This window comes from Trachymyrmex septentrionalis, unplaced genomic scaffold (genome assembly GCF_001594115.1).
Source record: "Trachymyrmex septentrionalis isolate Tsep2-gDNA-1 unplaced genomic scaffold, Tsep1.0 scaffold109, whole genome shotgun sequence".
NCBI lineage: Eukaryota > Metazoa > Arthropoda > Insecta > Hymenoptera > Formicidae > Trachymyrmex > Trachymyrmex septentrionalis.
Window position 1 is genome coordinate 706,272 of NW_017304217.1, and position 13,976 is coordinate 720,247.

The 13,976-nt window shown below is 33.4% G+C and overlaps 1 protein-coding gene across 7 annotated transcripts in view; it reads left to right on the top strand.

Annotated features, from left to right (window-relative positions):
• The window catches only part of LOC108748235 (mediator of RNA polymerase II transcription subunit 14), a 20,213-nt gene extending 7,122 nt beyond the window's left edge, over positions 1–13,091 (top strand). For 2 of the 7 annotated variants that reach the window (XM_018486284.1, XM_018486309.1), the window contains exons 5-25: positions 28–153; positions 1,459–1,638; positions 1,727–1,920; positions 2,330–2,447; positions 2,509–2,650; positions 2,733–2,937; positions 3,017–3,176; positions 3,324–3,531; positions 5,279–5,487; positions 5,619–5,865; positions 6,365–6,508; positions 6,601–6,744; positions 6,827–6,996; positions 7,060–7,254; positions 7,329–7,586; positions 7,793–8,039; positions 9,182–9,552; positions 10,360–10,515; positions 11,345–11,614; positions 11,696–11,962; positions 12,410–13,091. In XM_018486284.1, the coding sequence (XP_018341786.1) occupies positions 28–153; positions 1,459–1,638; positions 1,727–1,920; positions 2,330–2,447; positions 2,509–2,650; positions 2,733–2,937; positions 3,017–3,176; positions 3,324–3,531; positions 5,279–5,487; positions 5,619–5,865; positions 6,365–6,508; positions 6,601–6,744; positions 6,827–6,996; positions 7,060–7,254; positions 7,329–7,586; positions 7,793–8,039; positions 9,182–9,552; positions 10,360–10,515; positions 11,345–11,614; positions 11,696–11,962; positions 12,410–12,580 (4,182 nt within the window). In that variant the 3' untranslated portion in view covers positions 12,581–13,091. Of the gene's footprint in view, positions 1–27; positions 154–1,458; positions 1,639–1,726; positions 1,921–2,329; positions 2,448–2,508; positions 2,651–2,732; positions 2,938–3,016; positions 3,177–3,323; positions 3,532–5,278; positions 5,488–5,618; positions 5,866–6,364; positions 6,509–6,600; positions 6,745–6,826; positions 7,255–7,328; positions 7,587–7,792; positions 8,040–9,181; positions 9,553–10,359; positions 10,516–11,344; positions 11,615–11,695; positions 11,963–12,409 lie in introns of all 7 variants that reach the window. The other 5 variants (XM_018486300.1, XM_018486316.1, XM_018486266.1 and 2 more) reach the window with 3 other exon arrangements.
• The last annotated feature ends 885 nt before the right edge of the window (positions 13,092–13,976 follow it).

Consider the following 13,976-nt stretch of genomic DNA (forward strand, 5'->3'; position numbering starts at 1 on the left):
ATTTGAGAAATTATTGTGTTTAAATAGGAGAGAATAGTGCCTCCAGATCCTATTACTCCTACCGAAAAGAGAAGTACATTACAGAGATTGAATCAAGTCATTCAACATAGATTAGTCACTGGAAACTTGTTGCCACAGATGCGTAACTTGAAGGTAATTATATATGAAAAATAAGTAGAAATCAATAGAAATAATAGACTCTAATGAGATAAATCAAATAAAAATAAAAAGCCTTTGAGGTCCAATACTGGGGATGTTGTTGCAATAATAATTTATTATGTATAACAATTAATTAAACGTTTCGACCCATGATTAGAGTCCTCTTCAGCAATTATATTAACACCATAAGTAAAATGTATACAAAATTGATTAGACAATTATACACAATTGAATCATTACAATGTGTTTAAGATTACAAAAATTATCTGTTCATCGTTATGTGAACTGTGGATAAGATATGTCTGAATGAAATATTCAACTCGTCATATGTGTGCAATAAATTTCCAAATACACTAAATGATAAAACTTAAATCAATGAATGAAAATTGAACTAAAGGCAATTAAATAAAAATGAATGAAAATTAAACTAAAGGTAATTAAATAAAAAACTTACATGGCAGTTAAAAGATGAGCATCATATCATGCGATGTTGACAGCATGCTTATCATGGATCTAATGAGATACATGTATGTGTTAAACAACATAACAAGATACTCGATAAACTGAAGAAGAGGGAAGCATCAAGTCTTAGACTTGATTAAAGTAATGTACAGAGGTTAACAAGCTATGTAAATTTATCAAGTACTCAAGGATAAATTCCCAGTTTTGTCACATATAAACATTTACAGAATTGATCGCAATAATCTAATGATGCATCTTACGTCAAACCAACAGAATGTGAAAAGACAAGAATTAAGGAGCATAAGAACTAATTAATTGGAATATGTCACAATATTCCGTAATTACTGAGCTCAAACTAGAATCTGTACATAATTTTGAGACTGGATAATATAAAAATTCTAGATAGAGAAAGCTTTTTAAACAAGCGACTAATATCTGAAATGATATTTATACATAAAAAAAGAGCTTGAATGGACATTATTGGAGACAAATGTGAGTTGAATATTTCAGATACATCTTATTCATAATTCACGTAACGACGAATAAATAATTTTTGTAATCTTAAACATATATTGTAATGATTCAATATAATTGTCTAATATATTTTACTTACAGTGTTAATGTAATTGAAGAGGACCCTAACATGCGTCAAAACGTTTAAATAATTGTTATACACAATAAATTATAATTGTAATGACATCCTGTGTTGGCTCTCAAAGGCTTTTTATTTTTATTTGATAAGCAGAATATAAATTCTGTTAAAAGATACGCTATAATTACTATGTAGAAGAAAAAAATGCATAATTATTTTAAGTTTAATTTATTATTGATGTATAGATCGAGGCAGGAAGAGTGACATTTCTTATCGAGCAAGAGTTTTCAGTATCTCTTACGGTTATGGGTGATGGGCCAACAGTTCCATGGAGACTGTTAGAATTAGAAATTTTGGTTTCGGATAGAGAGACTGGAGATGGAAAAGCATTGGTACATCCTTTGCAAACTCGATATGTACACCAAGTATGTTCAATGTTCATGAATCAAAAAAATCAAGTTAATAACTTATACTTTCAGATGTTTAACGGATGTTAATTATTTTTTACGATAGGTTGTTCAATCGCGATTGGCTGAAAGTACTAACCCACTATCAGAGGTGTACCATATCCTGCATTATTTTTGTCAATCATTACAATTAGAAGTTTTGTATTCTCAAACATTAAGGCTGATTCGGGATAGATTGGACGATCATATTCATGTAGACGAATATACACCTGGCAAATGTCTTTCTATATCCTATTGGAGGTAAAACTAATATTAATATCGTTCGTTACAACAACGACATAATTCCAAAATTGTCATTTAATTGCAAAAAAATTGGAAAAAACATTTAAAAATAACATTTTTTATTTCTCTACAATCAATTATTACATCAAAATTATATTTCAAAATTAATATATTACAAAATTTTAATGATCCAGAACATTAAAACATATTTTTTGAAAAATTTTGTTTCTTTTGGTTTGTTGTTGTAGTAAATAAATGGTGTGTGCGTGCGTGCGTGCGTGCGTGCGTGCGTGCGTGCGCGTGTGCGTGTGCGTGTGCGTATGTGTGTGTGTGTGTGTGTGTGTGTATATATTATATTTAAAAGGTATTTTGTGAAAAAATTTTTATATACGCATGATATTTATATTCATATATGAGATCTTTTTAGGGAATTAACGAGAAAGGATCCACGATCAGAGCTTGGATATAGATTGACTGTTCAAGTAGATCAACACGATCCTGCGAGGCCTCTCGCAGTTGTACATATTCCGTCGTTAGGCAGTAAGGTAAAATGATACACTTATATTTTTCAAACATGACGTTACATTGTGATAATATGTGATGCAGGAAAGTGAAATAGCACATAGAGCCATTAGATCGGATCAATTGTCGATGGAATGTTTACTCGTGCACACGATCTACGTCCGAACCCGCAGTCGTTTGTCCGAATTGAAACAAGAACTACAAACAATGCTGAAAGACGTTGAGTGTAAGTTAAGAATACTTTTTTGTCTTTTATATTTAATTTTTTATATTTGAGGATAAAAAGATTAATTTAAATAATATTTTAGGCACTTTAGCAGGATCTCCAGCTATTTTATCAGTGCCTATATTACAACCATGTTTACGTGCCGAGCTGCTGTTGGTTACAGTTGACACTCATACCGGTATGCTGCAGTGCCATGTTCCTCAATATGACGCACCACTTGTCCCAGAATTAACAATGGCCTTAAATGGAGATCATTCGCGTCTTCCAACACTTATATCTGAATTGAGGTATTAATTGTTACACTTTATGATCTTTTCTGGACACATTTCAGCATATTTGGAAATAAAATCGATTGTGTTTTGACAGATTTTGGATAACACAGAGACGTTGTGAGAAAACATTGCAACATCTACCAGCTACCTCGCATGAACGTTTGCCCGTTTTGCATCATCCAGATCACCCTATGTCTAAGATTAGTCGGCATCGGATGTTCGTACAATTGCACCGACATCCTACAGTCATATTGGTACACATCTTTATTAATTTAAAAACCATAATTATAATAATAATTTAAAATACATACTATTTTAATTTATGCTACACACACGCGCACGCACAGAGAGAGAGAGAGAGAGAGAGAGAGACTTCTAAATCTATATATACTTTATTCTAGATTGTCGCATTCAAAGAGAAAGAAAGCTCACCATGTGAAATAGAGTGCTCTTTCTATCTTGCTGTAGTGAAACATAGTTCTATTGAAGATGATCCACACGATGATAGCATAGAAACGGAAATACCGAAAATGTATTTGAAAGTCCAAAGCCTTATTGAGTTTGATACTTTTGTGATTACTCACGGCCCATTTACAAGTGTGGATAGTGGTGAGTAGATGTATACAAGTTTTATATTATATTTTGGAATAAGGATAAGTATACGTATACCAATATCTATCGTTTATTAAGTCACATATTTTGTTTTTCTTTAATTTTTTATAATTACATCTTTTTTTTATTTTTAACACTACAGATCTTTCTTATTCTAGATATTAGATAAAATCAATAGTTAAAGATAATAACGATACTATATTATCGTTGTTTATCATTAAATCGATACATGGATAAGTGAATAATTTTTATAGCTATGCATGTATTTGTATGTAAAGGAGGAATTGCGATAAGGGTCATCTTTTGCCTTCCTCCTTGAATTCAAATGAAACTAAAAGGAAAAATATACCTTCATCTCTTGATATTCTAAATGACATTCTTGGCAAGTTTTTGAGAAACTGGCAATTCCAGGAACATTATTTAAAAAAATCTCAATCCTCGAAAAGTATCACATCCCTTATAAATCGTTCAAATGCAAAATGTAATAATTTATAAAGGATAAGATTTAGGATCATATTCTTCTGGGGAATTATAAGGACGATATGGAGATACATCCTCTCCCCCCTCCACAGTTTCATTTGAATTTAGAGCAATCAAATGGCTTTATCGCAATTCCTTTAGTTTACGATGTACTATTAGCATGGTCAGCATGGATGTATAAATACGTAGGCAAAAAGATAGGTTTATTCGCATCGCACGCTCTAACATGCTCCATAACTTCTACTCACTCCAACGCTAAGAATTGTGGTAGAAGCATGTTGAAAGCATGTTTGACCATGCTACGCAAATAAACCTGACTGTATTGTGTAATTATAGCTTGTAATACAATTTAGGATTATAATTTCTAATCTTATGTAACAATTTTAATTTTTTAACACTAATTTTAACATTAATTTTAACACTTAATTTTGTCTCAATTCTGCTAATGATACAAATATAAATATACTATATGCATTATACGGGATGATTCTCATTTATGTGTTAATATCAAGTCTTATAGCGAACACTTCGGGCTTTTCTTTAATTGATTAAAATCAGATTAATGTAATTATAATACACGCGCGCACGCACGCATACACAACTGAAATCTGAATGTTTCTTCCATTTTTTCCATCTCCATTAGGAAAAGAGAAACATTTAGTTTGCGACTAAAATAGAATTAGTAGTAATATGTAATTAAATATATAATATAAAAATAACTATCTTTATAATCAGGGCTGGGCATGTATTTGAAATACTTTTATTTAAAACAAATTATTTGCAATACAAGTATATTTAGTATTTCAGCGGAGCACATGAAAGTATTACATATTTTGTATTTAAAATAGAAAGATTGAAAATTTTTTGTATTTTGTGATTCAAATAATAAGATTAATTGTCAATCTTAGTATTTGATATATAAAACACAAAATACAATTATGTTACAAATATTGTTTTTCAAATAAAAATATTTCAGATGCATGTGCTTAGCCCTATTTATAATTAACCATTATCGAGCTGTGTTAATTATAATTATATGTTACGTAATGCTCCCGAATTAGATACATATAATCTATTCTGCCTGAGAATGTTAAGATTAATTTTCTTACTAACTCTTACTAGTTACTAATATACTCATTTGTTCGTTATCAATATGCAATATAATACAGTGTACGGATAATAATATTAACATCTGGCATCATTCAGTGTGGTATCGGCATACTGCTCTGTTACTTTTAGGGGGATTAATGGGTGGATTTTTTAGGGAATAATGATCAAGATGGGGGGTGCATTACAGAAGTGGTGGAGACGTCTAACAACAAACGTAGAAGCACCGGGGTCGGAGGAAGGACAGATGCGGCAGGAACACCACAGAATAGAAGACCAAAGCATCCGGCTTACTTTATTCCGGAATTGGCGCACGTTGTCGCTTTGTGCGACGAACGAATACCGTTCGTAACTTTGGCTCAAGAAGTAAGATTTTATTCTTATTGAGTTTTCTATAGTGTCATCTGCTCATTTAGCAAAGTACATTTGAAATAGCTTGTATACGACAATGAATTTTTCCGTGTTATAAATTATCTTAATTTAATATTAATATGCAGCTTACTAGACGAGAGATAGCCCATCAGGGACTCCAAGTCGAGGCGAATGCTACAGCATTGGTACTCAAACTTGTTCAATTGCCTGCACCATCGCCGAGCATAGCTACGAGCAGTGCTTGGCACGCTCTTCTCAAAAGACTTTTGAGTGTCTCGATTAGAGTTCAAGGCAAAGGCATGGCTAAAACTTGGACGGTGGAATTTGTATTTTATGGTAGTCCTCTCTCCAGCAGTCATCCCAAAGAACAAGGTTTTGATATTGTTTCTTTATATTAGAGTTTGTCCATTAACGCGTATATTTTTCATAATTCTACAGTGTAAAGTTATGAATTTAACAGTAAGGTATTATTACAATTTCGCTAATAAGTCTTCTTTTCGTTAAATTTTAAAAAATGTACATGTATATGCGCGCGCACACACACGCACACATGTACATGTAACATGAAAATGTGTGAATGTTTCCATATTAATGTATAGTATAAGGCCGCAGCACAGACTTTTGCCTAATATTGCATAACGCATAAGATTTAAAGGAATTGACTAATTAGAATGTGAAATGAAAGATTCTAACTTTTTTTACTTTATTTTCTTATGCATTATGCAAAAATCTGTACTGCAATGTTTAAACTGAAATATGGCACACGTCGATTCCGAATAAAATCGGATCTTCTCTTATGAGCAAATAAAATACGTTGTGTTTTCTGCTTTTTTTAATAGTAAATATTAAGTGTAAATTTCGGATTTTATAGGTTTGCGTAGGCCAGTCTACTTTCAATATGAAATGGGTACAGCCGATACCGTCTCCCGCACTGTAGATGTTTTGCTAAACGATTGGGCACAGATAGTACATTTGTATTTGATTGTTCATGATTTAGCTGAATATTTCAAAATGGGTGCGTTACACATTGCACTGAAAAATCATTGCATCTTTACATTACATAAATTGTGTTCTATGTAATTCGCCATACTACTTTCTTTATTCCAGAGAAATATAACTTACGCAATATGGTTAGCATTAAGTCTTATAGTTATAGCAAGCTGGTTCTTGCGTATGGTCCAAATCAAGGTGCAACTGTCACTATACAGTGGAGTACAAATGACAAAGCATTTAAACTGGTATTTGGTAGGAGTAAGTTTTCCGCATCGATATCAATTTTGAACGCTCGATCGATGGAAATGATGTAATAACAAATATTCCGCTTGTATTGTAGGTCCAACAAATACGGTGACCAATGCGCATTCTATAATGAAGGAACAACTAGAAGCTCATTTGAATAGATACACGAATTTGGCACAAATTATTCATATACTTAACGACACGCTTCAGCCACTTACTTCGATTAGTAAATTACCATCAATCCCTCAGTTATGCGTGCATGCGGTAAGTGCACGCGCGTATCTGCCTTTTTTCGGTTCAGATTTACGGCTAAATTCCTCTCTACAGAGACCACGAGTGCCGGTACAAACGTTTACTATAATGCCACAATGTGTCACTTTAGTAAGGATAGCGTATCAAGGAATGTATTGTTTGGAATTACGTTTGCGCGGCGGAGGTCTGGTGAGCTTACGCGACGGTGCTTATAGTCGTTTCGACAGAAGTAACGTCGTCGATGAGTTCACACCTACGCAGGGCCTAAAAGTAAGATATAAAAAGATTCGATAATTGAATGCTTAAAGAGTTTGTTCCCGATAAATGTGGTTCTGTCATTGCAGGCATTTCTGTCGAAATATGTCGATGAGAATGCGGTATACAGAAGGAGATCTCAGTCAGAGGATGATAATCCACCGTCGCCTGTTACTATGGACAGCGATGGTGCTGGAGGCAATGTAAGCTTTTTAGGCCATCACAGGAGTGGGCCTCAATCACCTGCCCAGCAACGCGAAGGTTTGAGATTTCATCCACCGCTCACACCACCGTCTGGTAGTAATCCTCATACACCGGCCAGTCCTCATACGGCAAATATATCTCAGGTAAGTCCTAAGTATATCCATCCAACTAATTGTAAGATAATAAATCATTCTTCTTTTTACATTTTTGTCCTCCAAGGAAACATTTTATCTATTACTTTGTTATCTTGAGATTTGTTTTCTAGTTCTCGTTACATAGAATTTTTTTCTCAGAATTGGTCTATCAGCATCTTAATAAGACATTCGATTAATCTCAAACTTCTTTTTAGGCAAATCAACATCAAAGTTTCGGAAGTAGTCCTGCAACTTCATTTAATTTAGCATCTCCGCCGTCATTACCGCCAAATACACCTAATATGTTACCACATCCATCTCCTGGATCTGGACTCGTTGCAAACAGTCCTTTAAATCCGATGCACGTTCCCAGTCCGGCTGGTCTCATGCCGACATCATCGCCTGGTCCTTGTAGTAATGTTCAAGTAGGGCATTCTCCTGCTGGTTCATTCATGCAAACAGGTATGAGTGACAAGAAATAAATATTTCCATCTTTATACTTTAGATTTGTTTTTGCTTACGTTGATAGCACTAGTTCAAAAAGTGTTCACTGAAGCGTTTTCTATTTTCGAAATGACGTCAGTGACATTGTTTTTTATTCAGTGCAACTGGACTCAGTATACGAGTTTACTGAATTAATTGTACTAGATCAGAGGTCTGTTTTTTTTTATTCCTACATTAGATTGCACTAGAACTCTCTTTTTCGCTTTCGCCAAATATCTGGAGATACTGTAGTGTCTCGGCGCTGAGACAGTTAATCATAGTTTGAGCCGGCGACATACAATGCTTATTTTCCTGCTGGATTTTTAGCTGGATTAGAATTTTGCATTAGTTCAAATTAGTTCAGTTATGTGCAATCCTCGTGTAGGAAACAGAAAATACATTTTTTGTTTTCCAACATTTTATCGATTTTTAAAATAAATTAATAACAGTGGCCAATATACATTTCATATTGAAAGATCATCTAGAAGCTTATTTGAATAGATACATGAATTTAGCACAAATTATTCATATACTTAACGAAACGCTTTACCCACTCATGTCAATTAGATATTAGATTGTTAAATTACCATCAATCTCTCGGTTATGCGTGCATGATGCGGAAGTGCACGCGCATATTTACCTTTTTTCGGTTCAGAGTTACCGTTTTTCTTATGAACTTAATAATTAGGTCCTTATCTCTTTATCTTAAACTTTTACACTTTTATAATATATCACTCAGCATTATTAAGATCGTTCGAAGATGCGAAAAAGTATCAAATTGTTAAATTGCTAGTCAATTTAACTCGTGATATTACTGTAGTAGTTTAGTACAGTTAGCGCTTCAAGACCGAAAAATCATTTCGGTGCGCATTTCAAAGGACTACATACGTAATATATAAATTCACACAGAATCATAGCATTTAAAATCCAAGTAGACCGTTTAAATCATTGACTTCTATAGTTTGCTTTATACTTTTATTATGTTTGAAATGCAAGTCTAAAAATAATGATAATTTTCAATTGAAATTGTAAGTTTGTAGGGAATATCAAATGTTTGTCAGGAATATTAAAGTGAACAAAGCTATTTTTACAATGTTAATAATGATACGTCATATGTTCAGGTCATATCGACGGTAGTCCTTTTCCGGCTTCTCAAGGTATGGCTTCCCCGGCTGCCTCGAACTGGCCTGGATCTCCCAGTGTACCGAGACCTTCTCCCGCGAGACCTGGACAAAGCCCGGGTCATGCAGCGCTGCATAGTCCGCAAGCCTCCGATCATAAGACCGGTAGTCACATCTCCAGGGTATTACCGCAGAGATCCTGGGCGGGTGCCGTACCGACGCTTCTCACGCACGAGGCCCTAGAAATGCTTTGCTGCCCATCGAATCACCCGTCCGCCTTACCAGGTCCGGATATGTCTCCGCTTGAGAGATTTCTAGGCTGTGTCTATATGCGGAGACAGTTGCAACGCTTTATCCAGACGGAAGATTGCGTAAGTAAACTTGTGTACAAATCGTAATATGATTCAGGATTTCAGTTCTAATAAAACTTTACAATTAAAGGAGGAACGTAAACTGTTTTGATGCTAAATTTGAGCGTCAGCATGAAAAAGCACCTTTATACTTTAAAGAATGATACAATAGAGGCAGCTATTTTGGTTTTGCTTGAAACTTATACTTTTAAGGTCTGTTGTGCACAGACAAAAGACAACGTGATAGCCAATTAAACTCTTCCAGATCAGAGTCTAATTAGCTATCGCGCGGTTTCTTGCAACGCGTAATGCGTTGACACGTCCTATGCACAACAAGCCTATAGCGTTTCCGATTGTAGTGGGCATATAGTTTGCATCGACCTGGATTGGATTAATATTCTACTATTGGTTAACGTTATATATTCTATCAAGAGTAGAACATACAACATCAATAGCTGCATTTAACAGAGAAAACTAATCAGTGAGCACTGATTAATTCTTTAATATGATGGTTCCTACACTTAGATCCAGCAAAGATCAAAGGTCAATTCTTCCTCCATCCGAGATCTTAGACCGATTTCTATTTATTCATGCTAGACACAGGCTTTAATATTCGTAATGTTTTTAGAGTTTATTTAAAAACATTTGATCACTTATAATTATTATATTTGATTTATTGTACACAAGTTTTGTCTGTTGAGCATGATTGAAGTACTTTCTGCGGGGTACAACTTGTATAATCAATTTTCGTGCTATTAATAAAATAAATACAAATAAAATATATTTTTTACATGTATTTACATATATAATATATAAATTATGTTATAGTTAACTGGTATCAATGCAGAGCCCGGTGTGGTACATTTCAAATCTGAGAGCTTGCAATGCAGAGTTGGATTAAATCCTACGCATTTCCAATCTCTTCACATCAAGGTTCTTTCACTTCCAGAGTATAAAGATCAATGGAGCGTAGAAGAGTTACAGGTAATCGAAGCAGAATCACATCGCCTTATATATGCGACGTGATTCATTTGAAAAAATTAAATAAACTTCAAATAAGAAAAAAACAGGTCAATAATATGAGTTGGTTAAGAATAAAAAGAGTTAATGTACAGTATCCTCCATAAGTTTGGGAACATCCTACAGGAAAATCATTATATGACAATAATCTATATATTTTTTTTGTTTAAATACGTCGTAAGATGTTTAAATGACGATAAACATTTTTATCTAGAACATCTATAAGCTTGTACATGCCGAAAATATGTCGAACAATCATCACAGCATCGGAGCGCTCAAGATTGAATTTCGCGCTTTGGTCTATTATTTATATATTGTCACTTGTTTTGCAACGTTTATACTTGCGTGCGTTGTATATATATCTACACATCACAGGTCATTTAATTGTAGTTTAACGATTTCTATAAAAGTGGTAAACTATTTGAATCTCAAATTGACTCCGTAAAGTTGTAAAATGGCCCCGATGAATCAGATTTCGTATAAATCGCATTTTAATTATAATTCTATATTTTAATAGCATGTTATTATAGATAACGTATGTATGTATATACTTTTATTTCGTGTTTTCTCAATTAAATAATTACTCACAAATCAAAATTATCGATTTTATCATATATTTTCCTTATAAATAAATATATATATATACTTATTACATAATATATATATTTATTTATTGACATATATATATATATTTATTATGTCATTAAAATAAATAATAAATTAATATGATAATATGATGATTATACTTTCTCAACATGAATAATTAAAAAGAAATAAACTGTTTTATTCGCAGATTATCGAAAAGTTCTTCGACACGCGAGTAGCCGCCCCGCCTTACAAACACAACACACTGTCCGGTTTCGGGAGGATGCTTAACGTACGTTTCAAAGTACTAAAGGATTTCGTGCAAATAATGAAACTGGATCTAGTCCCCAGTCTAGTGCAGCAGCAGCAGCTGAAGTGGTCCGTGCAGTTGTGTTTGCGTATCCCACCTTCCGCGGGGCCAATCGTGCCTCCTGGTACGGAAGGAGTACATGTTTGCAGGAGTAAAATTCTATTTTTCGTGAGTATTTTCGTGTTCTTTATGTCGTACGTGATTTGCTTATTCTCAATCGATCCTTAAGCTTATACACTTATTTCGCAGTTGCAAATAACGAGATTAGGTATATCATATCAAGGAGAGACGCCGTCCTTGGTGTTGCCGTTCGTACATGATGTCAATACGAATATAACACAGCTAGCGGATAGAAGAGATCTTACTCCACCTCCCTCAGCGATGGCGGCAGCGTCTATGCAGCTGAAGAGATTCGCCGAGTACGGGGCGAATCAGTCAGAGTGCTCACTGTTCCCCGCTGTACGCGATCTTTTAGCTAATTTCACATTACCGTCGGAACCGCCAGTTATATCACAGGTGATAATCTTAATTAGAAGAAACTTGAGTATGTTAATCATAAGGCTATTAGATTATGCCAGAAATGAGAATCAGATGACTTTTTTTCCATTTTCTCTTTTATACGATATCGAAATTAATTTCATCATGTTGATGTCATAATTAATCTATTCTTTTTCTCTGAGAAGAAAGGAGGAAAAGTAAATGATTCAGTAAGAAATTTTGCTGAAAAGAACTAAAATATATACAGTGTGAGACTAATAACAATATTCTATTGTATTTCTTCTTTCATTTCTTAAAAGCCATTTTACAATCATAAATTCATGGAAAATATAGCTCCCAATATAAATCATATATGAATGATATAGTTAAATTTAAATTTAATAATTTAAGATACCAACGAATGTCGCCAACAAAACATTTTTATAAAAATTTAATAGAATATCAAATTACATCTGTTTATAATAGGTCGTGCCGTCCCCGGCAGGAACTCAAGTAGCTTCCGCACAGCAAATTCAGAACACAGCGATGCAAATGCACTCGCCCATGGCTGCTGGTCAAGGTCCGCCACAGGGACCAGGACCATACGGAATCCAAGGCATGCAACCGATGGGCATGATGGGCGGCCCGCCTCAATAGGACTTGCTTTACTCTCCTAATCCCCTGTGTCTATCAAGTCATCCTACGTGGATGAATTAAAAATGTAAACTTTGACTCAAAGAATTCCGGAGAAAGAATAATCCGGCTGCGCTATTCTAACATGAGAAGATTTACATTTTATGGGGCATCTTAGGAGAGAGAAAACTATGTCGTGTTCACTGCGTTTTTAATCCAACAAAGGTGAAAAATGGACAGCTGATAAAAATAGGATTATGAAGAGAAATTATGAATGTACATGTTTCTTGTGACAATCTCGCATCTAAGTTTGGTATTGTAGATATACGCTTTATACTTTAGTATTACAATCAGCAAATTCTATTATTAAAGCAAATATGCTAAAATGAATGTATATAAATTGTATAAGAATTAGGTTACAAGAATTATATTGGAATCATTTAACGCGTAATTTAATTTTAATTAAAAAAAATTACTGCAACTGTACTTGTCAACAACAGTTATTACATTCTTCATGTAAAATGATATTCTTTATTGAAAATTACCATAATAAGCATAATCAAAAATACGAATCTATTATCTTTTTATAATGTACCTATGTACATATGAGAAGTTTAGTATTAATATAAATACAAAATAATTTATGATGTTGCAAATAAAAGGCATTATAGACATATGAAAAAGACAAATGTAAAAATGTTTATAAGTAAATTTTTTAGATTTAAGACGAGTCTGCGTACTACAATTTATTTGATGCAGGAGGTGCATGAATTGTCATATCATTTAATTATTTCATTAAAACTGTACTTGTGGAGTATCGGTTCTTTAGCTGTACAAATAAATTTATTACTTCGTAAAAATTAGGTTTGATATTACAAGTCCATTTGCTCTGCATATATTTATTTTTAACAAAATTGATACTGGTATAGAATTAGCAAACTTGAAAAATTATCATTCAATACGACTATCATTTTGTCACTGTGTCTTTATATATATTTGACTATTTTTTGCACAAATCTTGAGAATGCATGGTATAACTGTATAATGTGGACAGAAATATCTCCGATACTAATAAATTTTTTGCTTCTGCAAAAAAAATACAATTTCACTTAATGTTCAACATGATAGGTGCACTCTGTTTTGCGCTTATAGCATCATTTGCTCTTATTTAATATTTGACAACAATAAGAACTAATAGTATGTGAAAGTAGAATGCATTTTTTAATTCAAATATCCATTGTCCTCTGAAAATTTCCATGAAGTACAGAATTTCTCACACAGTTTAAAAAAAATTGATACTCTACAAATATAGGTTTAATAAAATAATTTAATGGTATGACATTTGGATTACAGGTACGCCATATCTCCTGTAGTATGTGTAGTACGTTTTATCAGACATACAGTTTTTATATACATATAA